At 28.6% G+C, this 27,171-nt stretch overlaps 1 protein-coding gene across 1 annotated transcript; it reads left to right on the top strand.

Annotated features, from left to right (window-relative positions):
* Nucleotides 1–8,423: 8,423 nt before the first annotated feature.
* LOC139425861 (uncharacterized) lies at nucleotides 8,424–17,379 on the top strand. Its single transcript, XM_071181886.1, has 4 exons — nucleotides 8,424–8,434; nucleotides 10,574–10,892; nucleotides 13,835–13,951; nucleotides 15,425–17,379. Exons 1-3 carry the CDS (start codon nucleotides 8,424–8,426, stop codon nucleotides 13,946–13,948), a joined length of 444 nt encoding a protein of 147 aa, XP_071037987.1. The 3' UTR covers nucleotides 13,949–13,951; nucleotides 15,425–17,379.
* The last annotated feature ends 9,792 nt before the right edge of the window (nucleotides 17,380–27,171 follow it).

Genomic DNA, 27,171 nt, shown 5'->3' on the forward strand with positions numbered 1-27,171 from the left:
GTCGCTTGTAGGTATGCAATTAAATCTGATTTAAATCCCACGGTTAGGCATAATCATGTGACTTCTTTTGGAGGTGAATGTATCCAATCATCAAAATTTATACAAAACTATCAATTTTTGAAAATTTTCATGGAACCAGATAATTTAAGGGACGCCCGGTGGCAGAGCGGTAACGCTTCACGCTGTCGTGCCACAGGTCCCTGGTTCGATCCTCGGGCCGAGCAAGTTTGACTCAGCCTTTCATCCCTTCAGTGGGTCGATAAATGAGTACCAAGCATGCTTGGGGACTGAACACTGGGGGTTCCGCGTTCGGCTGATCACCTGACCGGAACATCTGCTCCTGCACTCCAGAGCCCAAGGTCAAGAAAACTAAAATGGGCACAGTAGGCCTTGGCCCTCTATGGGCTGTCGCGCATCTGAGTGTAGTTTTAGTTGTAGTTGTAGTTCATTTACGTCGCACTAGAGCTGCACAATGGGCTATNAAAAATTTTGTTTTATTTAGTTTATAAGCTGTTTATTGTATTGTATTTGTTTAGATTTTTTTAACACAAAAAGTCCGTCATTGTGAAAAACATATTTAATCTGACGTGGAAGTTACGAATCAAAAAATAAAGAAAATTTGAAAAAGTCCGACAATATGCGTATATTAAGTGTAAAGAAATCTTATGATTTCCCTTTAATTGTTCAAAAAAAGTTTTTAGGTTTTTATTTGAACATAACTTCTTATCGGATTTTACTGTAATTTAAGGTTTATGCATCTTACGCATTTTTTTGTCATTTATTTCTTATGTTCTTTTATAATACTTGATGAGTAGAGAAAAGTTTCATGCAGAAACGTAATAACTTAATAATTCGTTTTTAAAAATTGGATATTGTAAATATTCACAAATATTCATATTTATGAAAGACGAGAACGAACCTGGTGTGAAAGCCATTTTTATTTCTCTGCTTATAGTATTTAAAAATTCCGTAAATGACAATGCTCTGATCGTCCGCCATTTTGTCTTTGCATTTGCATATTTTATTTTATTTCATAAATGACGCTGAACAGCGGACCCAATTTTTTGGGTTTACGACAACCAATGTCCGACTCCGTTGTTGTTCCACCCATTTTTAATTCCGTCAACATCAATTTTTTACTTGATTTTAAATCCAGTTCAGAAAACAAAAGAACTTCAGGATCCAGAATATTGAGAAATTTTCCATCGTGGAGGACTTTTTGAAGGAACAAATCTACATTTGCCTTACACGGAGAGGAAAACCACGAAAATATCCAACAATTAGTCTGACTGCAATTGGACTCTAACTCACTGTGAACGGTGAATGGTGCGGAATCCATATCGATCAGTCATCGCTGGGATTCGAACCCGGATCACCTCATGGGAATGCAAACGCATTATTTTTTAATCTCTCCTCTTTCAGTATCCAACACAATCCATTGTTTTCTGCCTGGGAGCCGAAAGGTATCATCTTTAGGATTCCATGACTTGATAAACCATATGATGACTATTTTTGCATGCTTTCTGCAATGTTCCATCTGCGTATGTCCTACAGGAAGCTTATCAATGCATATGTCTTACATTGATAGTTTTGGACTTTTTTTTATGCCTTGATAGCAAATGTAGCAGAAGCATGGTTTATTAATTCATTTTGCAACTTTATTTATTTTAGAAAGTGTAAGAAATGAGGTGAATGGTGGATAAATTGAGGCCTTTAATGCACTGTAAATTTCTTTTTTAAAAATAATTAATAAATAAGTATTTTTCAATATTTTAATTTGCTATCTATGGATATGGAATAATTTTACGCTGATATAGCTTATTAATTTTCTTAGCAAAGAATAACGATGGAAGTAGCCGTAGTTTTTATGATAAACAAAATTATAAAATATTAAATGTACTGATATCAGCAATCAAAATATTATAATATCAACCAGCAAAAAGTTTTCATGGTATGTGTGTGTATCATGTATTTAACTAATTATAATTGTTAAATCTTAAATTTAAAATATATTCTTAAAAGTATTATTTCCATTAATATATAATTTAATTTCTTTCGAATTATATTTAATTTCTTTCACATTTATATTTAATTTCTTTCGAATGGCATATTTCTTGTAAAATAAATTTCTAAAAAAGCGAATATAATATAATGGAGTCGATAGTTTTAGAAAATTAAAGATAATTTATGAGAAGAAAAATAAAACTTTTTATACAAATACATAAATTAATTTTCATTCATTTAAGAAAAAACATTATTTATTGTCAAACTTTTCTTGAGACGAGTTATGTTCGATTTTTTGTGGTGCTAAGTACAACTGGAAATTTCTTAATAGGTGTTGTGGTTTAGGTACCTATTAATACCTTAAAAAAGGGCTTCCGTAAAAAGTTTCTGCTCTTCTTGTTTTAAAGTTTAGTGCAGAAAACAAAATATTGCTCTGTATAATTTTTTTCGCAATGATAGGATTTCCATGTACTTAGTGACAGACTTAATATTTCAAAGGATTGATTTCATATAATTTGTGCTAACTATGCGGAATTAGGGCAAGAAAGTTACTCTCTCAGAATGCATTACAGCTGATACAATTTTCTGATAATTAGTAGATGAACAGTAACAGTAAATTAAGCAATATTATATCAATAATCAAGCGAAAAGACACCGTCGAAAGTCTGAGTTTCTTATAGTTAACTTCACTTTTTTTCGCATTTCATCACGTCTTTTGAACTTCCTTTTTTTTGTTTGAAATCCACTCTTTTTCATTTTTGAAATTTTAAAATCCTTTTACTCAGAAACTCAGTGTGAAAGAAAATTTTAATAATTATTAAGGTACTATTTCAATTGCAACTTTTCATTTCCATGTGTTTTAAAACAACATATTGGATTATAAAATACTTTTCACCTAGTCTAATCTAAAGAAACTTTTTTACGCAAAAATCTATTTCTAAAAATTTCAATGAAATTAATCGCGCATTTAAGTTGCCCTTTGTATGATTTATAAATTTAAGAGAAAAATTTAATGAAAGGGAAAAATTTAGCATATTTTAGCTCGATTTAAATTGATTTTATATATTTTTCTGACGAGAAAAAAAAATTAAAGAATTAAAATTAAGGGTCCTATACTATCGGAGCTGACCTATAAAGCAATATTGGAGCAAACAAATTCGCAAGTTAACGTTATGTTAGTATTGTGCTTATGTTAGCTTTTTGTTATTTAGCTTTTGTTATGTTAGCTTTTTGTTATTATGTTAGCTCCAAAAATAGATGATAAGTCGGCCTGTCTAATTCAGGGGCTTTATTAAAATGTACTTTGAGCTCGTAAGTAAGTTTTAATTCTATCTGAGCTATAAGCTAAGTTTTGTTCCCGATGCGTTACGTTATTACTGATAGAGCTATGACGTCACCGTGTTCTAAAAATATTAATAAAGTCCATTATATCGTTATAAGCACTTTTAATAATTTCGATCTTTTAAAAGCAAATCAAGATGATGAACTTTCTAAGGAAGCTGTAAGTTTTTTTATACATATTTTATACTAATTATTGATGATTCAAGTGATATTAATGAATAAGATATATTTTCTTACTGTAAAATTTATTTTGAAGTTAATTTGCAAATGCTAAAGTATAAATGAACTTTCTACAGTTTAAATACAGTTTTGAATTAGATATATAGTCATGAAGTGCTGATTTTAAACTATCTTTGGAACAAAAGTAATATTTTCTTTAAGCTTGTAGGCAAACTTGAAATTCCCATACTAATATAGCTATAATAATATTTTCTACGATGAGAGTTATGAATAAAGATAAAAGTTAATAAAAACAGCGGTAACTTTGTGACAAATTGCACAATGATTTGTAAACATATTTCCAAAAAATTTATTATTTGTGTGAAACTGTAATATATCTAGTACACAGAAATAGTTCCATGTTAACTATATTACCAGGTTTGAGATTGTTAATTTTGATTTATATGGCAGCTACCACTTTCGTTACAAGATTCGCAATAGTAATTAGCATAATAGTAAACAAGAAACATATCAAGTAACAACTCAAATCTACTCTTATTGTATCAATATGTTTAGTTAATATGATTTTTTTATCAGCTTTTAAATAAATATTTCAAGTGAACATTTTCGTCACCCGATGTAATAGATCAGATCACTGAATCCAGTCTTTCGTTTTTGAATGCGTTTGCAGATCCCACTGTCTTAATGAAACTTTTTTTTTCTCTATTAAGTCAGTGACTGAAAATCTTATCATTTGATTGGCTTCTCATTTATGTTAGTATTTTTAAATTATATTTAAATATTAAAAAATCTCTAAAAAAGAGAAATATTCTTCAAATACTGCGAGAAAAATGCGTGAAAAATTCATCGATAGTCAAATTTTGCTATTGTCAGAGAAACATATTATAGTACACCTTATTTCTAATAATATAGAGTGGTATTAATTTTCATGCATCAAGTTATACATATCTGCATTCATTTTAAAAGGTTTTAGAGAAAAATTAATAGTCTTGTACACTGAGTTCTCTCAGTTTTATAAACCATTACTTTTCTGAAAACATTTGTAACCATATTTGGAATACCAGTTAGTTTTTTTTAACCTAAATACAATCTTTTCTATTCTTAAAAATTATTAGAATGTCTCAGAAGCTTAAATCAGCTCTTAGCTCTGAAACTACCTTTATTTCACACATAGTTCATTGAGAGATAAAGTATTTCAGTACAGCAGAAAGAGTGAAGTGAAAAAAGTCTTTGTACTTGTTGTACGTACCCAGTCCATTTTTTTTCTGTCGTAACCGCGTCATTTTAGTTTTCAGTTGAGCATTTTCTAGAAATTATATCTGTGATCGAAGTTTTAATAAGAAAATTATAACGTTAAAGAAATTAGATTTTTTCATAAAATTTTTTGAAGTGTTTTTGTTTACATCCTTTTATACGCCAAAATCCTCGCATATTTGAAAACGAAGAATCGGAAAAGTGTTTAATTCAATATTAAAATAATATAGAAAAATTTTTTTTATATTTTTAATGGGTTAACATCATCATTTTATAGCAGCTTAAATTTTATTTAATGACGTCATATTGAGGAAGCAATAAACAACTAAACTCCGTGTTCCATAAATTCTTTTGATGTTGAAAGTTTGAATACTCTTAAAAGATTTTCATTTTGAGAAGTATTTCAATCTTTAATTTAAAGGAATTCAATCATGTTTAAGTGGATTAAGAAAGCTGCGTGAGTAAAAGTTAAAATTTTATTGAAATGTAATAATTTATTTTAAAGTTTCACAAAATTGTTTGGTTTTTAAAATTTAAGAATTAAAATATGAAGAAGAAATAGAAAGAGTTCGGCTGTATGTGTACATTATGTATAAATAAATCCAATGATTTCCATTTTATTCTTCAAAAAAGAAGTTTTTAGATTTTTATTTAAATAAACCTTCGTATTGAATTTTATTGTAATTTCAGGTTTTTGCATCTTATGCATGTTTTTGATATTTAATTTTTATAATCTTTCATAATACTTGATGAGTAAAGAAAATGTTTCGTATTTTAATAATATATTTTATTAAAAAAATAAGTTGAAATAATAATTAATAATAATTTAGAAGTATTGTCGACTACGTGTCTAAGCCTAAAATATGTTGACACCAAATAAGCAAATGACGTATATGTCTTTCACAATTAAGAAAACTTGAAATATTCATATTTATGAAAGATGACAAATTACCTAGTTAAAAAAAATTCTATTTCTCACTTATAGTATTTAAAAATTTTGTAACAGATAATGTTCTGATAGTCCGGCATTTTGTCTTTACATTTCCATAGTTTTTATATTTCCATAGTTTTATTTTATTACCGTCGTTGAACTACCGAACCAATTTCTTGGGTTTACGACTTCTACTGCTCGAATCCGTAGCCTTGTAATTTTGAACCCAATCCAGAAGACAAGAAAACTCCTGGAAGTGGGAGAAACGTGCCTTCGTGGGCAACTATTTTGTTGGAAATAACCCGCTTTTGCGTTACTCGGAAAGGAAAATCACGAAGACCTCAAACGGTGTGAATGATGTCAGGGGGACTTCAATGCATGATCTGTCTACCACTGAGGATGAGACGCCGGCTTTATGGTCTGTGCGAGCCGGGTGTGGAATTCATATCATAATTATTTGATAACCGTCGTTGCACAGGCAAACCAATTGTTTGGGTTTACGACTATTAATGCTAACCTCCGTAGCCTTGTCATTTTGAACCTAATCCAGAAGACAAGGGAACTCCTGAATCATGTATTAGGATACATTCGCCGTCTTTTAGGAATTTTCAATTGAACTTACCCGAATTTGCGTTACCTGGACAAGAAAACCACGAAAACATCCCACAATTAGATTGAAGTAAGGGGGCCTCTAACCCGTGATCCATCCAAAATTGAGAATATTTCACGTCTGCATTGTGTTTGGTGCAAGTCGGAAGCGGAATTCGTACCAAATAGTTATCACTTAGATTGGAACCCGGTTCAAATCATTGGAAAGCGAACGCTCTATCCTGTGAGTCATAACGGATCCTATTTCCACACAGTTAATATTGCAGCTGCTTTTAAAACTCAGATATTTGTTTAAAAAATGAATCAAGATTATAGTCCTTATATTGTTCCAATATTTCGCTGTAATGAATTTCGGCACTTACACCTTGCAAGTACTGAAAGAAAAAGAAGTACATTGGTAGACAATCATTGATTAAGAATTGTTTTCTAATATTTCTTCTTTCTTATTTCAGTATCCCACACAATCCATTGTTTTCTTCATGAGAGCCTAAAGATATCATCTTTAGGATTCCATGTCTAAATAAACCATATGATGACTATTTGTGGATGTTTTCTCTTGGTGCCAATGTTCCATCTGTATATGTCTTTTATGACTCAAAGGCAAATGTAGCCTAACTATTATGATTTATTAATTGTTTTTGCAGCTTCATTTACTTTAGAAAGCGTAGAAAATGGTACAATGCAAATTTCTCCTTTTTTTTAAAATAAAGTAATATATAAATATCTTCTTGCCTTTTAATTTGCATAGTATGGGTATCAAGAAAAATTTTGCTATTATTTAGCTTACTAACTTTCGAGGCAAAAACCAGCAATGAAAGTAGACATAGTTTTGTAAACAAATTTATATAATGTTATAATAATACCATCAATCAATATATAATATTATCAACGAATATACATTTTTCATTATACGTATTTAACTAAATATAATTATTAAGTCTTAAATAATAAAATATAACCATTTCATTCTTAAAAGTTATATTTCCATTAATACCTTATATCTAATTTATTTTTCAATTTCTTTCGAGTAACAAATTTCTTGTGAAATATATTTCTATTAATATATAACCGAATAAATAGAGTCGATACATTAAGAAACTTAAAGAAAATTTAAGAAAAGCACGATAAAACTATTTTTAAATAAATACTTAAATTAACTTTCAAATTTTTGAGGAGAAAAGCACTATTTTTCCTCTTTATGGGAGAGCAAAACTTGCGAAATTTTTCTCGATTCCAGTAAATGCTTGATTTATTGTGGTACTAGGTACTAATGGAAATTTCATAACTGGTGTTGTGGTATTTGGTACCTATTAATACCTAATAAAGGGTTTCGGGAAATTGATTTCCATATTTTCTCCGAAACGAATAATACTAAGATTTAATTTATTTATTAACGTTATGCACGAAAAACAAAATATTACTCTGAATACCTTTTTTGATAATGATTGGATTTCCATGAACTAACTAAATCTATCGTATCTTTATTTTTTGTGTGTAATAGCATCTTTAAATTTCTTTACTAAACTGAATTATATTTTTAAACTAAATAATTTAATTTAATTTAAATTTGAAATTTATTTTATGTTTCTAGAAAAAAATCTGTTTTTGTTAAAACAGTTAAATTAAGTGCCATCCTGAAATAATTTGTAATTGTATCGAATTTTTTCATCGTGTTTGAATTTTTTTTAATTCTTATCGTCATGCATTCTTATCACATGGTATGTAATAGTGTAAATCATAATACAATTTGCTTGCTTTTTTTATTAATGTTTTGTTTACATTAGTTCTGGAGTATTTTGTATGAAACAAATGCCTTACTTAATGCCTCACGATATCTGTATAAATGAAAGAAATTTGAGTGAAATCAGAAAAAAGTGTAAATTAGTTTGCAGGACTATTACACAAAATTTTTTTCATTCAATTTAATGGAATGTATTTTGCAAATATTTGTATATACTCTTTAAAAGATTCTCACGTGTGCTTTTCGCATCATTATTAAGTTCGAACAAACTAAAATATAATGAGGGAAGTAATATATTATCTTAAATATTTATCCTTGCTAGATTTTAGATATTTAATTTTCTATTTCTGATGGAAGCGATAAATGATTGAAAGGTGCATTAAATTCTTATGGCTAGTTTTTGATTCCAGGCGAGCTGTAAGCTCGTATTTTTTATTACCAATGCTATTCGTAATAATGTTAGCCCTATTACGTCATCGTGGTCTATAAATATTAAATTGATTATTTGCTCTTGTCATGCTACTGAATATTTCAGATCTAGAGCCCCTGAATTAGACAGGCAGACTTATCATTCATTTTTGGAGCAAAGAGCTATCATAAGCACATAGCATAACTAATTCTAACATAACGTTAACTGGCAAACTTGTTTGCTCCAATATTGCTTGATAGGTCAGCTCTGATAGTATAGGAGCCTTATTCAGATCATATGAAGATGAATTTTCTAAAAAAACTGTAAATTTTAAAATATTTTCAATTTTTAATTCATATTTAGGATTAAGTTGAATAAAAATAATTTTCTAGTCCTTTTTTAGAGTTATTTTGTATTCTGTCGAATAATAATAATGCATAAATTAATTTTGAATAGCTCCTTAAATTATCACATATTAAGAACTGATTTTAAATAATCTTTTTGATCAAAACTGTATGCATAATATTTATTTGAAACATAAAATGAATGATCGTAATTGTACTATTAATTCATTTATTCTTCGTGCATCTGTACAAATAATTTCTATGATTGAAATTTGGAATTTAGTACTAATGCACGATGCTTTTAAAAAGTCTTAAACAAAAAATGCTGTCTATGTTTTAAATTTGCAAGTATGAAAACTCCATATTAATTGTATTCAAATTTTTGATAGAATGGAAAATTTAAATCGTGCTCCCGATAAAGGAATACATTTCATTTCCTGAGTATTCAGAAGATCTTATACGCCATTAGACAATTTGAGTTTTGTTAATTTGGACTTGTTTTATAGTTCCGTACAAGGTTACTAATTATGTAAATTTCATGTTCAGAATAGAACTAGTAGAAAATTAAAAAAATATTTCGTAATATTGAACTGCTTAAGTTAGTTCAAATTTTCATAAAATTTCCTGTTATTATTTCACGTGAAAGTTTTTTCGAAGCATAATTAAATTCATCGGCTCCTCAAAACTAGCAATTTTTTTAATGCGATAGTAAATCTTGATGTTTTTTTTCTCTATAAAATAAATGAATAAAATTATTTTTTGTTGATATTTTTTTAGTTAATTTTATTTTAAAATAAAATAAGTTCAGTAAGTGGAATGGCCGCACAATAGTGTCACTTCGAAAGTATAATCAAGTACTCACACTGTCTTTTATCATGATTTTAAAAAACACAGTCTTTGAAATGTTTATGTTTCCCAGGAAATAGAAAAAAAAAGTAATTTAGAACTCTAATCTTTGTAATGTTCCGAGATTTGGTAAGATGACGATATTAGTAATTATAAGAGTGTCGACGGTCTGTCATTTTTATTTGCCAAACTGTCACATTTCCAATGCTTTTAAAGTAATCTAAAACAATAAGTGCTTTTTTCAACGTTTTTTGGGGTGGTTGTTTTTATAAATCTAAATGTAAAATCAATAATAATTGAAGCAAAAACTCAATTATGTTCTAAAAGGAAAATTTATTCAGAGAATGTTTTGAATTTTTTAAGTTTCGAATAAACCTGAAATTGTCATGATCAATAGCAACATATTCAGTGATAGTAATCTTTATTTTAACTAATTAATCTTTATTTTGAATTTAAGTTTTGTAAAAATAATTTTCAAAAACTTATATTCCACGGGAAGGATAATAAATGATAAAAAAAAAAAATTTTTATTCCTCTTTAATTTTTTTTCTCTTTATGAATTTTTTTATATATGCCTTTCATATTACGCTTATGCAAATGTTTATTGTTGATTTATTTATTCTTCTCCGCATACGAAGAATTGTATTTCATTTATTGGTGGCCAGTAATAATCATTAGTTGTACTTTATATCAAAAGGAAAACATAAAACGATTTTCAAGTTTGCCTGATATGAAAAGGACCGTAACTGTGAAACACTTCTAATAGAAAAAGTTCAATGAAACTAATTATTGAAACATGATTAATTTTATTTTTTTTGGATTTGTATTTGATTTGCTACAAGGTTCGATACATTCCTGTAAAATTTTCTGAGCTATAATGTTAAACTGAATGAGTTCCTTTTCTTTCTTTTCAGGCGACGGGCCTTTGGAGGCAAGCGAAAGGGACATGCTGAAGAACTGAAGAAGGAAAAGATTCCACTACTTCATGTGACTCAAGAGGACGAGGAGGACTTCTTTCGTTGGAAAGTTCCTTTTCAGGAATGCAATTTGGTGAAATGTCAGCCTGATGTTCACAAGGTGGTGAAGTCGTGTGAACAGAAAGATTTGTTTGTTACCGCCAGTAAAGGTGAAGTAAAGGATCAGTCGACTAAAGTGGACTTTGTTTTCTCTGATGTTGAATTGAAACCATCACTTCATCGTGCCTGGCTGGATGTCAACTACATCTTGAGAGAGGTAAGTCCAAAAAAGTGAAGAAATAAGTGATTCAAAAGAGAAGAATCCTACGATCTAAACTCTTATTAGAAAGCGCTCAACAGAAACGCTGACAGTGTCTGAAGGCAGACCAACTTACGTCAATTTTCCGTATATAATTCATATTATTTTATGTAAACTGTTGCATACCTTTTTCATTCACTCTCTCCGTCAGTAAGTTTTTTTTTATGAATGCATTGTTTGTTATTAAGTAATTTTGAAACTAACAATAAAATGTCGCTTTATAATACGTGACAAAATTTGGTAAATGTGGCAAAATTTGGTAAATTTGGTAAAATTTGATTACTATATCATGATATCTTAAATCCTGACATAATACCATTTATTCGACTAAATTTACTTTTTGGTTTTGAATTTTCTTCTATTTGCAGTAATAAGATGCATAAGTTTGAAATCAACAATTTCTTACAATTCCACAAATTTGAGGAAGTTACCAAAAGAAAAGTAAAATTGCAAATGTATGGTTTAAACGTCATATACTTTTGTTTTCATCACGAAGATCATACATTTTTTGTTGCCTGAACTCTCATTATCATACAGTACTGTAATTTTTCACTGAAAATTTTTTCGTGTGGTATTTAAGCATAAATCGAAAAATATCTCGAATAATTAAATATTAAAGCTGCTCTGTTGTGATGAAGACAACTGTCGTCACAAGTGTTTTAAATTTTTGCTAAGAAGGGTAAAAAAGTATTTTCTCAAAAAATTTTGCAATCACAAAGTTTTCTTTATCCACATTTATTTTTCCGTCAGAACTGGTAAAAAAACATCTTTCTCATTAACTTGAGTCTGTATTTTGACCCATGTCACATGCTTGTCATTTTGACACAATTTAATAGTAAGTTAGAATAGAATTATCTCGATTTTCTTATCATGTCTCAAGAAAAATTTTTTTCACAGATTTTAAGATATAAAAACTCAGTTTACATACCCCTGCAATGGCTCTCTCTTATAAGCATCATAAATCGAAATATTATTAACCAGCTGTTTCTATAAGGCTGTTCCTATAAGCTGTTTCACGATATATAGTTTCTAGGCTATATATACTGCTGCGATCTTTTAAAACCTGTTTATCTTCACAGAAATAAACTATTACTTAATGAACACGATTCTCCCCCATTAACAAAAGTCCAGTTTTTTCACAACGAAGCTGAAGTCCAATGAGAAACTGATTTGATTATGTGTTTGAAGATTTATGACTGATTTGAAACGCTTTGATTATGTACTTTAACTATATACATTGACTTCCACTGGTGAATGTTGACAATCGCATAGTCACTTTGGTAAATTTCTGAAATATATACTATGTCTAGTTAAGTGTTCTAGTTTATTTAAGGGAACTTCTTTTAAAAGGCACTTACTCAAGTGCCTGTTCTTTCCCTCACACATCCAAAGGGCTGTTCTCTTTCATCAAATGCGCATCAAGTGCTTCCTCTAGTATCAAGCATTTTAATCAAGTATCAACTGCCCGACATATCTTCGCAAGGTAGGCCCTACATCAATGTTTCTTTAAGGAAAAGTGCCTCTGTCCAGTATGCATTTAACCGGTTCTCCGAACACTGGCGTTTCTCTTAATCTATCTTCAGCAGATATTATAAATAAACATCAGATCGTATATGATAAATATTTCGGACATTCACAAAAGCGACTATGTCACAACATATATATAAAGTCTTAAACAAAANTTCTTAAATTTAGAAAATATGTCCAATAGTACGTTAGTAGAAGTCATTTGATTGAAACACTGATAAGTATTGAACAATAGAAGCTAGCACTTGACTTGAAGAAAAGCCACAGTTTAGGGAAACATAACTTTTATTGAAGAACACAACGATTTTGTGTCACTTTGATGATTGTTCTCTCTCTAAAAATTAAATATTGTACCCTCTTTCCCTGCCTAAGACCTGTTTTTATCCTTCCTCTCGGCAACGACGTTAGATATATGTTACGGTAAATGACCGAAGTCTCGAAAATGTCGACATTCACCGGTGAATGTCAACAATCACATAGTCGCTTTGGTGAATGTCCGAAATATTTATTACATTCGATTTGATATGAATTTATTCGTGGATATATTTATATTTATTCGATATTTTAATACTTACTGACGATAGATTAGAAGAAACATCAATGTTTGGAGTATCGGGCAAATATATACCGGGCAATGGTTCTTGACCTTATAAAAACATCAGTGTAGGGTATACCGGGCAAAGGCACTTGGCCTTAGAAAAAAACACCAGTTTTGGATATACCGGGCAAATGTATACCAGGCAGTGGCACTAGACCTAGTATATATTTCGGACAGTTACCAAAGGTCTAGTCATAGTAGGTCTAGTGAAGTGCCACTGCCTGGTATACATTTGCCAGGAACACCCTACACTGATGTTTTTTTAAGGTCAACTGCCATTGCCCGGTATACATTTGCCCGATTCTCAAAACACTGATGTTTCTTCTAATCTATCGTCAGTAAGTATTAAAATATCGAATAAATGTAATTATATCCACGAATAAATTAATATCAAATCGCATGTAATAAATATCTCAGACATTCACCAAAGCGACTATGTACCTGTCAACTTTCACCGTTGAAAGGCAACAACCACCGATTTCGCTCATTCACAGTAACATGCACATCATTTACATAATAACCTCATCAGGACGTTTATTTCATACTTTGCCTAAATAGCATTTGGCATTCTATGGAATGCCTAGGCATTTATACAATGCCTCGGGAAAGTATGTAATACTTCTCACATTTCATACTTTGCCTAAAAACTTCCGGCATTCTATAGAATGCCTAGGCATTCTAAACAATGCCGGTGTTCCATACTTTGCCGGTAACGTACATTTGGTAAACTATAATGCATCTAATTTATTTATTTAAAATGTGTTTCTATTTACAGTATGACATCGAAAGAAGTCTCACTGTTCCCTTGATGACGAAAGGTATTCCGCCTAATTATGCGGGAAAATTTGATACTACTGTTGTGCGCTGCAACAGCTGTACTTGGTGGTGACAGGTAAGTGGATTGCTTACAATTTACCATGCGTAGTAACACTGTTATTTTCACTGTAATCTTCAATATATTTTGCTTCCAAAAACTCACTCACATTGTGAGGTGTATGATGTAGTGTTATCAAACAAAACATTTCATCTCTTCAATTTTAAAAAAATTAAATAATTAAATTATCTATGTAGCTATTAAAAATTTTTAATAGCTTTAAACAGACAAATGATTTATTAATTTCATTATGGTTTCTATTACTAAAAATAATTTTCAAAGTTTGCCTAAAAAGAAATAAAGGAACTACCATAATTTTTTGCTACTTGCAACAAATATAGAAAGATAATTTAGTAGTAATTATTTAAACATTGAAATATAAAACAATTCTATTACTTAAATATCAAACAAAATTAACTAATTTCTAAATTTATAAAAAACAATTTCAGAGAAATCATATATAAAAAAACCAATTTTCTGAACAATTAAAAAGCTTTTTTCTTCTCTTAACGTGATTGTAAACCCATGCAGTTTTTTTTAAAATAGATAGCTCTAAAAACTCCTTAACCTTGCTAATTGTTTAAAGTATATATTAATTTTTAACTATTTTCAATAACTGTTTTCATAAACTTTTTCTATTAGATGTTCGGATTATAAAGCAACCCTTTTTTAATTATTAAACATGAATAATTTTTTTAATGTCCCAATTTTTTCAGATTTTCTGCAATTATTTGTGCTTTTGCATTCCCATATTCTTAATGGGATACCTGTAAGTGACGTAATGTGGGTATCTTTAGCCTGATTGGTTGTTAAAACGTGGACTGTTCTTTCCTTTCGAATTCGAGTAAAACTTAACCGCCAAGTATCAATTCTCTTAAGGGATACATTTTATAATTTTTCACAAAGATTCTTCCACTATAATTTCAATTCTATCCCCATATATTTCTTACTTAAAACAAATTAAGATAGACTGAAGCCTTGTAAAACGTAAACAAACTTTTTCATCGAAGTTGCCAGGTACACAAAACAAAAAATCTAATTTTTCTAATAAAGTGCAAGATTTATTGTGAAGATAACACTTATTTCCTATTTATTTTCGAAATTTCTTAGCAGTACTGAAAAATTTATTTCGACGCCCACTATTTAAAAACTCGATGAAAGTATAGTTATTTTTTTATATTAAACTAAAACTGAAATTGAATAGAATAAATTTTGATTATTTTAATTTCTTTTATTTGATGAAAATAAAGTCTAATGAATACCGATAACAAAAAAAAATATGCTCAATTAGTATTCAAAAATATTTAAATTTTTTACTCTCAAAACACTTTTTCTGTTCACTAAGCATTATGAAATAACATTCGAACTTTAATCTGAATATTATAAGGAGACGGGATTTGTAAATTGTTTTTGTAATGTCATTTATAATGAAAAATTCAGAAATTGTATTATCATGATTATTATTATTACTTAGACTAATATTTATAACAGGATTCCCACGATCTGGAAAGAAATAGAAATTGTTTACAAAATTATGGGAGAAACAGATGCATTTGACATAATTTTTTTTCTAAATACTCAGAAAAAAACTTTTAAATTAAGAATCTGTTGCACTCTTAAAAATAGCTTTAAACTTAGAAAATCTTGGCTTAATCGCAGCAACGATTAAATCAAGTGCGATAACAGCAACAATATTAAAATTACATACAGCTGAGTTATTTTACACTGTGACCAATAAGTTCTCATACACAAAAATTTTCATGACAGTTATACAAAATAAATCATTCATAAACTTTTTGCATTAAACTAAAGTAGCAATCTTTACAATGAATGTCTTGAAGTAACACCTCCTTTTAGTTTCCTTATGAGCATGTGTTTAAATTCATTGCATGCGGCATTTCCTTCTATATCTTTCGAATTTGTTCAAATTGGTGATTTTGTGTTGGGAGAACAAATTAGTTCGGTCCGTTCTTTTTTTGAAGTCAAATATGCATTTATTTCAGAACAAAATGAATGACCAGATTAATCAAAGTGTTGTCCATCGATGGCTACTATTTCCCCCCACCTCTCAGGCATTTTTCGAATTCCATCTCGAAAGAATGTCTCGTATTTTGAGGTGATCCAAATTAGGAGCCACTTTTTGTTTTCTAGGAAAGAAAAAAGCCAGTTACCTGCCAAATCGTGCTGCATCCGTCGTAACAACCAGTAATCAGAAGGAGCAATATCTGGCGAATACGGTAGGTGAGTTAAAATATCCCACTTGAGCTTTTTCAAATAATTTCTTGCTACCTTTGCCACATAAGGCCGACCGTTATCATGCAGAAGAATAATTTTGCCATGCCTTTGCTCGTTTCCGGCTGATTTTCTCGTAATGCACGGCTCAAACGAATTAATTGTAGCCTATACCGATCGCCCGCAATGGAATCGCCAGATTGTAGCAGCTCATAGTATACAACATCATTCATCATTCTTTAAACGTCGAAACCATTCCCTACATGATTTATCAGTTGGAGCATTGTCACTATTAACTGCTACAAGCATTCCATGTGCTTCAGCTGCCCTTTTCTTCCAATTAAAGCAGAAAAACAAAACTTCCCGAAAACAAAACTTAGTTACCACAAAATTTGACATGTTCAACAAAGTAAAAAAAGGGGTTTTGTATGAAACTCAAAGCGATATAAACTGAATATTATTGACAGATGTGTAACCTCTCTGAAACCACCGAAATCAGCTGTCACTGTGAAACATTCATAACAGCCAGAGTCATCTTTTGAAAACGGACCGAACTAATTTGTACTCCCAATAATTAAGTTGAGCAATATAATCAACCGGTTATATACCGGGAGAGTTGGGAGACCATTCATTGAGACAAAATGTCACCTAAATGTTTGCTGTCCAACTCTTGAACAGCACGTGGGGTATTAAGAGCATCATCTTTTTGGAGGCAGAAAAATTTCCCTTATACATACTGATTAACTGAAACTTTTTTGTAAACCTCAGTTTTATATTATTGGTCATTGATTTACAATCCCTTTTTAATGAAAACTAACTGGAGTTTGAATATCATTGAAATAGCCCCCAACCCTCAAAGCCATTGTGGACGAACCATTTTTATAACGCAGATCACAATGCTAGATTTCGGGGATGTGTGATCAATAGAAACTGACCATATTCTATCATTTTGTGAGTTGAGACCGTAAAACGTATACTTTCTCGTCTGAAAGGGCAACCTTGTTTTCAGGGTGCCAAGCAAGAGATTCTACCACCCTCTGCCTCTTTTTCTTCTCAGCAAACTCTGAAAATCCGTGAATTTTGCTCTTTCGAAAAGTTTTAAAGCCAAGGTCTTTTCTACGAATGTTTAACATTGATTCACTCGAAATCTTGAGATCTAAGACTAGCTTTGTAGCAAATCTTTGTCCGCTTCGTCATATCTTTTCCCTGACCCTTTTTACAGTATCTTTTGTCCATTTTGTTTTATCCTTTCCCTGGTCGGCTAGATTTTTTTCCGTTATGACTGAGAACATCTCATTATACCTTCTGATGGTTCTGTAAATAAAAATCTCTCTTAACCCCCGGGTGTTTAAAGTCTCTAAAAATTTGCCCGGTTGCTTTCCTTTGATGAATTTACTTATCATTATTTTTCTAAATTTCTTCATTTTGCCAAGGTGAAAATAATTATTAAAAACTAAAACATATAAGTTTGTAATAGCTTATACTAAATTGCCCGAAAGTACTTGGTATTACAGCAATAATTATGTAAATTTTTAACATCCTTCAAAAAAGTTGTATGAGAACGTTTTGGTCACGGTGTGTATTATGTCATAACGTGCACTAATATCTTAAATTATGTACAAATGCATTTTTTAACTGAAAATAAAATGAAAGCGTAAAAATATTCAAAAAGGTTTTCTAAAATGTATTAATTTCCACATATTTTTGGAAATTTTAGTGGTATTTTTCACTTTTTCCTGGATCGTAGGAATCCTGTTTTATTTACAGGTTCTGTGTAGAAGTAAGTCGCTGCCTATAAATACAAAAGGAAATATTACAGTTATTGTAGATTCTATGGTAATATGGTATTTTTTTCTTACTTTGATGCTTATCCGCAGCTCATTGTGGTCGTTTTAATAAGTACATATATATAAAAAGCACATAAATTCATTTATAGTTATTTCTATTCGAAAATAGTTAGCAATTCAATCCATTGATATCTGTATTTTAATTAATATGTTGCAATTTCTGCATTTTTACTGCATTTTAAAAATAAATTTTTTTGGAGGTGATCAATAATTGCAAAAGAGAATTCATGTCCAAAATTTTGTTCATTGTAGTTATGAAATATGAGTTTTTTTATGCCGACTTCACGTGATTAATAAATATTACTTGTAACTAAATTAGCACCTTCAAACTGAATTATTTTTTTTAAAATAAGAAAAAGTAAAAATTTTTAATTGCTTATTTCTAGAAGATAAATAATTCCCTATTTGTGAGGTGATTAGTTAGATCAGTTAGAGAATTCGTGTCTAAAATTAATTGCTTCAATTGTTATTTTAAAATAATCGTTTTTTTATGCCGACTTATTATGATGAAAAAATATTGCTTGTTACTAAATTATCAATTTTGTACCGTATTAATAAATTTTTCAAATCAAGTAAAAACTTTTTCAAGTAAAAACTTTTTATTTCTTATTTCATTAGTTTGTGAAGCCAATAATCAGCTAGAATTTGTAATTGTTTTCGTAATATCATTTTCAACGAAACATTCAATTTTTTTTACTTTTAAATTAATATATTTTCACATGATTCCCACTTTCTGGGAAATATAGAAACTTGCAACAAAATTATGGGATTTATTATTTTATTTGAAAAGATTATAAAAAATAGCCCACTTCTTAAAATTGAGATTAAATTTGTAATGTCAGTACTTTAAACTGTAATATCTTCGACCACTTTATCGTGCCACAATCTTAAAAAGACTTTCCAGTTATAAGATATTTTTTGTATAAGTTAAAGCATAGCAAATAACTAATCACGTTTAAGAATTATTAAATGGAAAGATAATACAACAATATGATATTTAAAACCCTATCGTGGTTTCAGCAAATATAGCTAAACTTTTAAGATGCAATCGGTCAATATTATTATTAAAATGCTTTCAATTTAAGAAAGTTACAGGATAAAGTTTTTAGGATGATGTTTTAATCCATCTAATAAGCTAAATGTGCAAAAATTTTGACTTTTTTCTAAAAATTTAGTTCCAGGTTTTGCCTTTTATCTTGTTGTGGGAATCTTGTTTTAATTCCAGGTAATATGTATCAGAAGTAAATATCCACTTTAACATAAGAACGTGCCCAAGTTACAGGTATTTTTTTATTACTACATTATATAGTCTTTTGTGGTGTTTTTCTTATGATATTATGGTTGATGTTTATCATAGAACTGATCCAATTTATAGTTAATTTTATTTAGCAAAATACCAATTCAATATATTCATATTATTATGTATCTTATTTTAAAATCAAATTTCTATACATTAGAATTTTAGCACTAATTTTTAATAAAACATTTTTATTTACGGAATTGAAAAAGATTTAAATGAATAAAATTGTAGATTGTATTGCATTACAAATGTCTCAATAATGCTACTTAAAGTTATTTAAAGTTATAACGTTATTTAAAGTTATAACGTTATTTAAAGTTAAATCATACTTTTATTTTGTGAACTTCACATGTCTTGTAGGCATTACCTAATAGTGGATATAATTAACAAGTAGTCTATATAATGTATTTAAGTGTTTCCGATAAAATCATTGCGCGAACATAAGATTGTTTATTATGATTGAGCTTAAAATGACTAAAAGTATATTATTTTTGTTACTTGCAGATTTCTTTTTAGTTAGTTTTAGAGATGATTTTTATAGTAAAGATAATTTTGAGATATTTTTTATTCATACGCTAAATATTCGGAAAAAATGCAAATAACAACGTCTTACTTATTTCTTATTTTTAAAAAACAAAATCTATATAATTTCTTAAATTTTCTGTGTTATGAAACCGTTGCAAAATATGTTCGTTACTGTAACGGACATAACTGTAATAGTTATCATCACGTAATTCTACATATCAACTATTAGCAATGAAAAAAATAAGTTAAAACAACTACTTAGTCTGAAGTAAATAAAAACAATTGTATAAATAACAATATATTAATGTAACTAAATAAATCAATATATTAAAGAAACACACGAAAGTAAAATCATCAATAATTTTAATTAAAAAATAATAATGAATAATAATATATAATAATTAATAAATAATAATCAATTGATAATAATAAATAAATAAAAATACATGAACAAAGATCGAGCCACAGGCAGTTGTTTTTTAGATTTTGTATGCATATCTAAGTTCCAAGAACAATGATCTATTTTGGAACTTTTACAAAAGATATTATTTAATTTAACTGGAATCTCTGGTAATATTTATCAGGAAAGTACTACCAGAAATTATACAATATATCAACAATTAAACACCTAAAAATAAATAAAAAATATTAACTACTCTAAGGTTAATATTTAAAATTTTATGAATAAAACTATAGAAATGTAAATAAACAAATTAAAGAAACACATTAAACTAGAAAAATCATAAATAAATGTAAAAATCATAAATTAATAAGAATAATAAATCATTAACAAAAAATAAATGAAAATATAACAGATACAGAAAGATGCTTTTAAGATTTTATCAAAAATATCAAGATCCGAGAACATGTGTAAAAATCGACTAAAATTCTGTCGACTATTGATTAATCTCTGAAAGAATTGTTTAATAAGCAACACTTTTAGGAAACTAACTGGTTTTATATATTAATAAATTGTTCAATTAAATTAAATTAATAAAATTTGCTCTTAAGGTCAAATAAAAAAATTTGCAAATTGAGATGAAATAAATAAAAATTAATATACATAAATAAGAGTACAAAACCAATAAATAAACCAAGAACGATAAATTATTAAGAAAAAGAACAAATAATTATATATTAACATAAAAAAATCATTTGTTTTATTAATAACAATAACACAATTTCATCACATGATGCAAACATTAGAACTTAGCAGTTGATATAAAAGTCAACTTTTGAAACCCCCAAAATCTAAGGAATACCAGAGAACATACGAAACTCCGGCAATAAAGATCGTGAAATATCGAAGCATTATAATTAATGAAATAGATCTAAATAACTCTGTGTCAACTTATTCTTTTTAAATGCTTTTTTAAAAACAAGTTTTACATGAGCAATTTTGCATTTTCTCCTTTCTCTCCTTCACTTATAATGTTTTCTTTAGAAACAGTACTTTAAATTACTTTCAGAAAAGAATAAGAACAGTTTAAAAAAATTTTCATATAATGTATGGAGTATTTTAAAGATATGAAAAATATTAAAATATTTGGAGTATTTTAAAAAAATATAACACATTTAAAACTTATCTTAAAGCTGCAAAAATAAAGATTTCAGAATGTCGGCTTCAATAACAGTGTCGCTACACGAAAACCGTTAAACAATGCATCTTTATTTGCCGATTATTACAAGGAATCCAAAGAATTTGAAATTCCACACTTTAAATATTTTGCAATGACATTTGAATCCCAATTTTGTCACGAGCCTACTATCATTCAATGACAAATATTTCGTTCACACAGATCAATGTAAAATATTTCAAACTTTAGAAACTTTTGTAGACTTACCAATATATTTTTATATAAGTTTTTTTTTTAATTTTGGAAATTTTTATACTTGTTGCTTTCATCCGTCGACATACATTCCCGATACACCAGAAAAATGTCTCGTAATCAAAAATAGGAGATTGATAGATATATCGTATTTCTGAAGCCAAACTATACATAAACTAATCTGAAAATTTTCGAAATTATAAAGTCTTTTGTAAATTATAAATTTGGGCAAACAGTATTCGATTTATTAACGGTAGTTCCTTGTTTCATTCTAGTTACTGATAGGTATGACTTTACTAACTGGTTCACTGAATGAGAAGCCTTTAAATTTTAATTTGATGAAACATCACAATTTTAAAAATATAGAATGCATAATAATATAGAATTGAGTAATGCTACATAGAAAAAAAAAACAGTTTAAATATTCCACTTTGGTTTGATAGGGCAGAGGAGTAGAAGTTGAAGTTGTTGTTTTCGTTCTTCTTACGTGATCATCTCTCTTCAGAGTTAGGGTTGAGATTCTCCTAGTAGAAAAATATCGTTTGGTTTCTTTGACTTCAAAATTATGTCGTAAAAATTAGAATATTAGAGTTAAGTTACTTATTTATCTATTTATTCTTCTTTTTCTTCTTCTTATTTTAGTATTAAGCAAAATTTACTTCCCTTGCATTTTGGCTCATTAGCTTTTAAGGTGTGTTGGCTTTTTAGCCGTTCTATATAACATTAGAATATCTAAGATTTATTTGATTATTTGGCAGTCTAAATTTCTTGTGTTGGTACACATCATGTGTATATTTCTATTATCTCTTTTTCTATTCTTATAACTTCCTCTTAATATTTTTCTTTTTGGGAGAATTCTCAGATCTGCTTCGAAATTGATGTTTGCGTGAGATACATGGTTTCAACAATTTTTATCTATCTACTCTTCGGGGGGTTGCCACAAAGTCAACACCTGGAATGAAAAAAGCAGAGTGTGGCAGCCCCTTTGGGGAACTATTTTGACTGCTAACACACTAAAAGTGAACACATTATGTTTTAAATTAATACAAATATTAACGATGCTTGAAATTTATTATAAGTTTAAATAAATGTCTTTTTTTGTTTATACTGGTCAACAATTTATGGTACCTCTAAAATTTGTGCTACTGAATTTCTATTTCAATGATCTGAAATTTTTGTTTTTAAATATATTGAGATTACAAGAAAATGGATTTCTTTTGCTCGGGACAAAGTAGATAAAATTTAAAGTTATATTGAATATTGTTTTTAATAGAATAGTAGAATTTATTTTAAATAATCTAATGGCGTAAAATACTTCTTGCCTGTGAGGAATATTTTAATATTCCTAAAAAGATTCTCTTCACACAATTGATTTTTTAATATCTCCAATTAATTCGTGGCAATTTCTTTATTCCAATATCTTACACTTCTGTTATTGTTGTTTTTAGTGTTTTAGCAGTCAAAATAATATAACCTCGCCTCCTCGCATGGCGTTCCCTGGGCAACATTGTAATTACAGAAAAGGTGATAAAAAGCAACAGGAGAAATCATTTTAAAAATTTGATTATGTTTTTAGAAATTATTTAAATGAATTAATAAATGCCAAATATAATTTCAAAATTTAAGCAAATGTTAATTTAAGGAAAAACCTAAATTAATTATAATTATCGTAAATGATTTTAGAATTAATAATCAGTATAAAATATTTTATGCAATCTATTATACAATTCTACAACTCTTTACTAAAATAAATAAATTATTAATACGATTTTTTCTCATAAAGATTTAATTTAGTTTTTATATGATTTTATAAATTTTGTTTAAATATTCGAGAAAAAAAATTTTTAAAATCTAAAGAAAACGAGATTGTATTTAATGATTTTTAAAGAATTCAAATAATCTTTGTATTAAAAACACTAGTAGACTTTAAAATTTTATTATCATTTTTTAATTATTAGGAACAAAGAAAGGCCAATTTTAATAATTTTAAAAGACTTAAATTTATTTGTATTAAAATAATAAAATAGACATTTTTAGAAATTGTTTAATTTTTGCAAATATTTTTTTAAAACTGTGAAACTTATATAAGCTCGATTCCTGTTTACTGTAACCTGAAATAAGTATTTTGATACTTTTGTAGTTAAAAGATTCCAAAGAACTTCCTGTTGTTTTTTAGTCTACTTTCAAATAAAGAACAAAGCGATGCAGTTCTTTTTGATTACAGTGGCTAAGAGGTTAAGTGACTAAAGTGGAAAAAATATGTTTTATTTTGGAAAACAAAAATCTTTTTTTACGTATAAGTAACGATAAAACAAATATATTTTTAAATTTTCTTAAAAGAACATATTACTTATAATTAAACTTTACTTTTAGATCAGCTGCGATAATATGTGATTATAAGAAACCAAAACACTACTATACTTTTCTACTTTTTATAATTTTTTACGTTTGAAACACCACTAGTTTAATTTGTCATTTATGAATGTTAAAAAAAGATTCTTAAAAAAGAAAGGTAAAGGGTAATTATAATTCAACCATTATTTTTGAAATAAATCTTTAATGTTGTTGTTTTGCTCTTCTTGTAATTTTATGTTTTGCATTATTAATTTGCTCTTTATTTGTAATTTTTTTTTCTTTAAGAAAAACCTATAAAACGAGTAACTATGATTTTTTCGGAGGGGATGAGTATTAAAGAATGATTCCTAAAAATAAAAAGAGTAATTATATTTAGATCGTTATTTTTGAAAATAAATCTTTTATTATATTGTTTGTTTCGCTTTTTTTTAATTTTTGTCTTTTGCATTGTGATTTGATCTTTAGTAATTTTTTATGAGAAAAGTAATTCAGATGATACGAGTAAATGGGATTTTTATTATCTTACTTATCAGTATGAGAAACATTTTTAATTAAACATTCCTTTTTAGGAGGGGTTTGAATTTATTAACCATAAAGACTGAAATAGATTTCGAGCGATCATTAATTTGCAAAATGGCCACACGTTAGGCACATCAATCTTAGAAAATGTTTAGCAATTTCAGCATAGTTTTTGTAAAGTTATGTATGTAATTTTATATGATATATCTCTTCCATATTCGGTCTTGTTTATCTGTCGATGAATAATGCGGGAGTCATTGAATATTGATACGTTATTGCATGAATTCTCAATTGAAGAATTTGGATAACTGAAATTTGAACGTCTATTTTCATGCGTACGACAAGTTTTCTTGCTCACTCTAAAGTTGAGTCTTTTACATCTTTTTTTCTTGGTAAAATTTTAAGCACCTCATGAATTTTTAGCATGGAATTATTAATGTATCAGAATTGCTGAAGGTGGTTTACGTCGTGGGAAATATTTTTTCCTGAATATAAAAGCACATAAAGAAATTCAACAGAATACGTAAAATAATTTATAATATATATATAATTATAATATGAATTATCTTAATACGTAAATGAAGTACCATGCAAATAAGTTGGATGTTTAAATTCAATTTTTATTTCGTAAAAATCGAAGTAAAAACTCATTGCTGCATCTTCTTAAAACTGTACGAACAAAATACTGATTTAATAACACATTCATTGACGAAAAAACTATATTAAACATAAAATACTTTCTTACAATCATGACATCAGGTCTTATTAATGTTCCTATCAGTGAGATCAGGAGCTCATCTCGTTATTGCCAAACAAGCAAGATTTAAAAAGCAAGATCTTAAAAAAAATTACGTTTCATTTTTTTAAGAATTTTAACAAATTTTTCTTTCAAATTGTAAAAAAGTTGTTCGAATTATTTCTTTTTTAAATTTAAACATGTTTAAAGGTCTATCAGTTTCTAGATTAAAATGTTTAAAAAGTCTTCTGAAATTTTGGAAGCAAGCATTATAAAAAACAGGATGAAACATTTTTATGCAATAAATAATTATTACTAAAACAGTTTTGGAGAATGAGAATACTGGACTAAGGGACTGTTTACAAGAGTATGATGCATAGTGCACAAAATAAAAACGCAAACGATCTTAATAATTTTTTCTTTAAAGATCGAGATTTTGTACGCCAGAGTTCATTCTTAATCATTCGAGAGCCATACTTAATCTACTTATTGATTAGTGCAGACGAAATAGAGAATATATTCTTATCATTCGGGATGGAAGTAACGTAAGCAAATTGTAAGAATTCAGTTGCTTACTTCCAGAAAACTATACTTTGAAGAACTGTTCATCGCAAAAACTATTTTTTCGATTTCTACGTTATTCTTATGTGATCGAATCCTTTGCAATGTAGAAAGGAATTTTTCATATCTCTATTTTATATATTTTTTATAAAGGTTCAAAACTTCATTTACTTCGAAGAAACAACGATTCCCTATTTTATTTCTAAATTTTTGTAAATTTTGATTTGAAAAGTATTTTCACAATAACTATACTTTCTTATTCCCGCTACTTGCTACTTATGACTGCGACATTGATCTCCTCACGCTGTTGCTACTCAGTCTCGATCACACATAACGTACAACGTATTCACTGGATTACTAAAGGCTACATAGGAGCCACCGGGACAGTGAACTTAATACAGCTCTCACGACCAGCACTCAAAAAGTGCGGTGATCTTAATACAGCTCTTCTGACTTCTCACAAAACAACAATGAATCAACTAGTAGTATCGAATTCTATCACATATAAAATTATAGTGGGGGAGTACTGTAGTGTGTCTATCACTACAAAATTATAATTCCAATTCACTAGTATATAAGACATGCTAACTCAACTCTATGGGGGGAACTTTTTCATAGATGAAGATTGACATGGTCGTTAACTACCCACCCCCAACGAGTTGATTCTATCAATCGTTTCTCAATTTTTCTTTCTTTCCTCCAAAAACCAAACATGTTTTGATGTTTTCGGTCTTTTTTCATTAATGATTTAAATATCTTTTCCGTTATGCTTAAATATTAATTGTGTTCTTTTTTCTTTTTTCGGTCTTCATTCCGCACATATATTCTATAATCAAAAAGGTCCCAGTGAAACATAATACCAAAATAAATATACCTATAAAAAGTACGATTCACTACAAAATGAAGAAAACGGTGATCGCAGGTTACCCTTTGGCAAAATGGTTGTTGTCTAAACTTTATTGTGTTTTCATCTTGGACATCTTCAACTGTTTATCCTGAACTGCTCGGTACACAATTTCGCAGACATATTTAAATGCAGCTCAGACACATTCTGTGTAAATTCTTTTGATGACTGAAGAAACATTGAACAGCCAATCGAGATCAATATTAACATTTTCGATAGGTACAATGGTGTTTGATGGAGATTGTAAACTGCATCATACACCCCTTTTGGATTCACAACTCATATATGAAATATAATTTGAAAGCAAGGTTTTTTTTTTTTTAAATTTTACATGAATAGTGAATGAATCATTTATATTGCGTGGAAGGCAGTCTACGGTCTTGCGCAAGTTATTGGGTACGTTGACATTGGATCCTTTTATTTCTAACTG

The sequence above is a fragment of the Parasteatoda tepidariorum genome, chromosome 6, assembly GCF_043381705.1.
Source record: "Parasteatoda tepidariorum isolate YZ-2023 chromosome 6, CAS_Ptep_4.0, whole genome shotgun sequence".
In the NCBI taxonomy this organism is placed as follows: domain Eukaryota; kingdom Metazoa; phylum Arthropoda; class Arachnida; order Araneae; family Theridiidae; genus Parasteatoda; species Parasteatoda tepidariorum.

Coding starts and splice junctions, on each gene's coding strand:
- LOC139425861 (XM_071181886.1), top strand. Junction 10,893..13,834: donor TCAACTACATCTTGAGAGAG/GTAAGTCCAAAA, acceptor TTCTATTTACAG/TATGACATCGAAAGAAGTCT.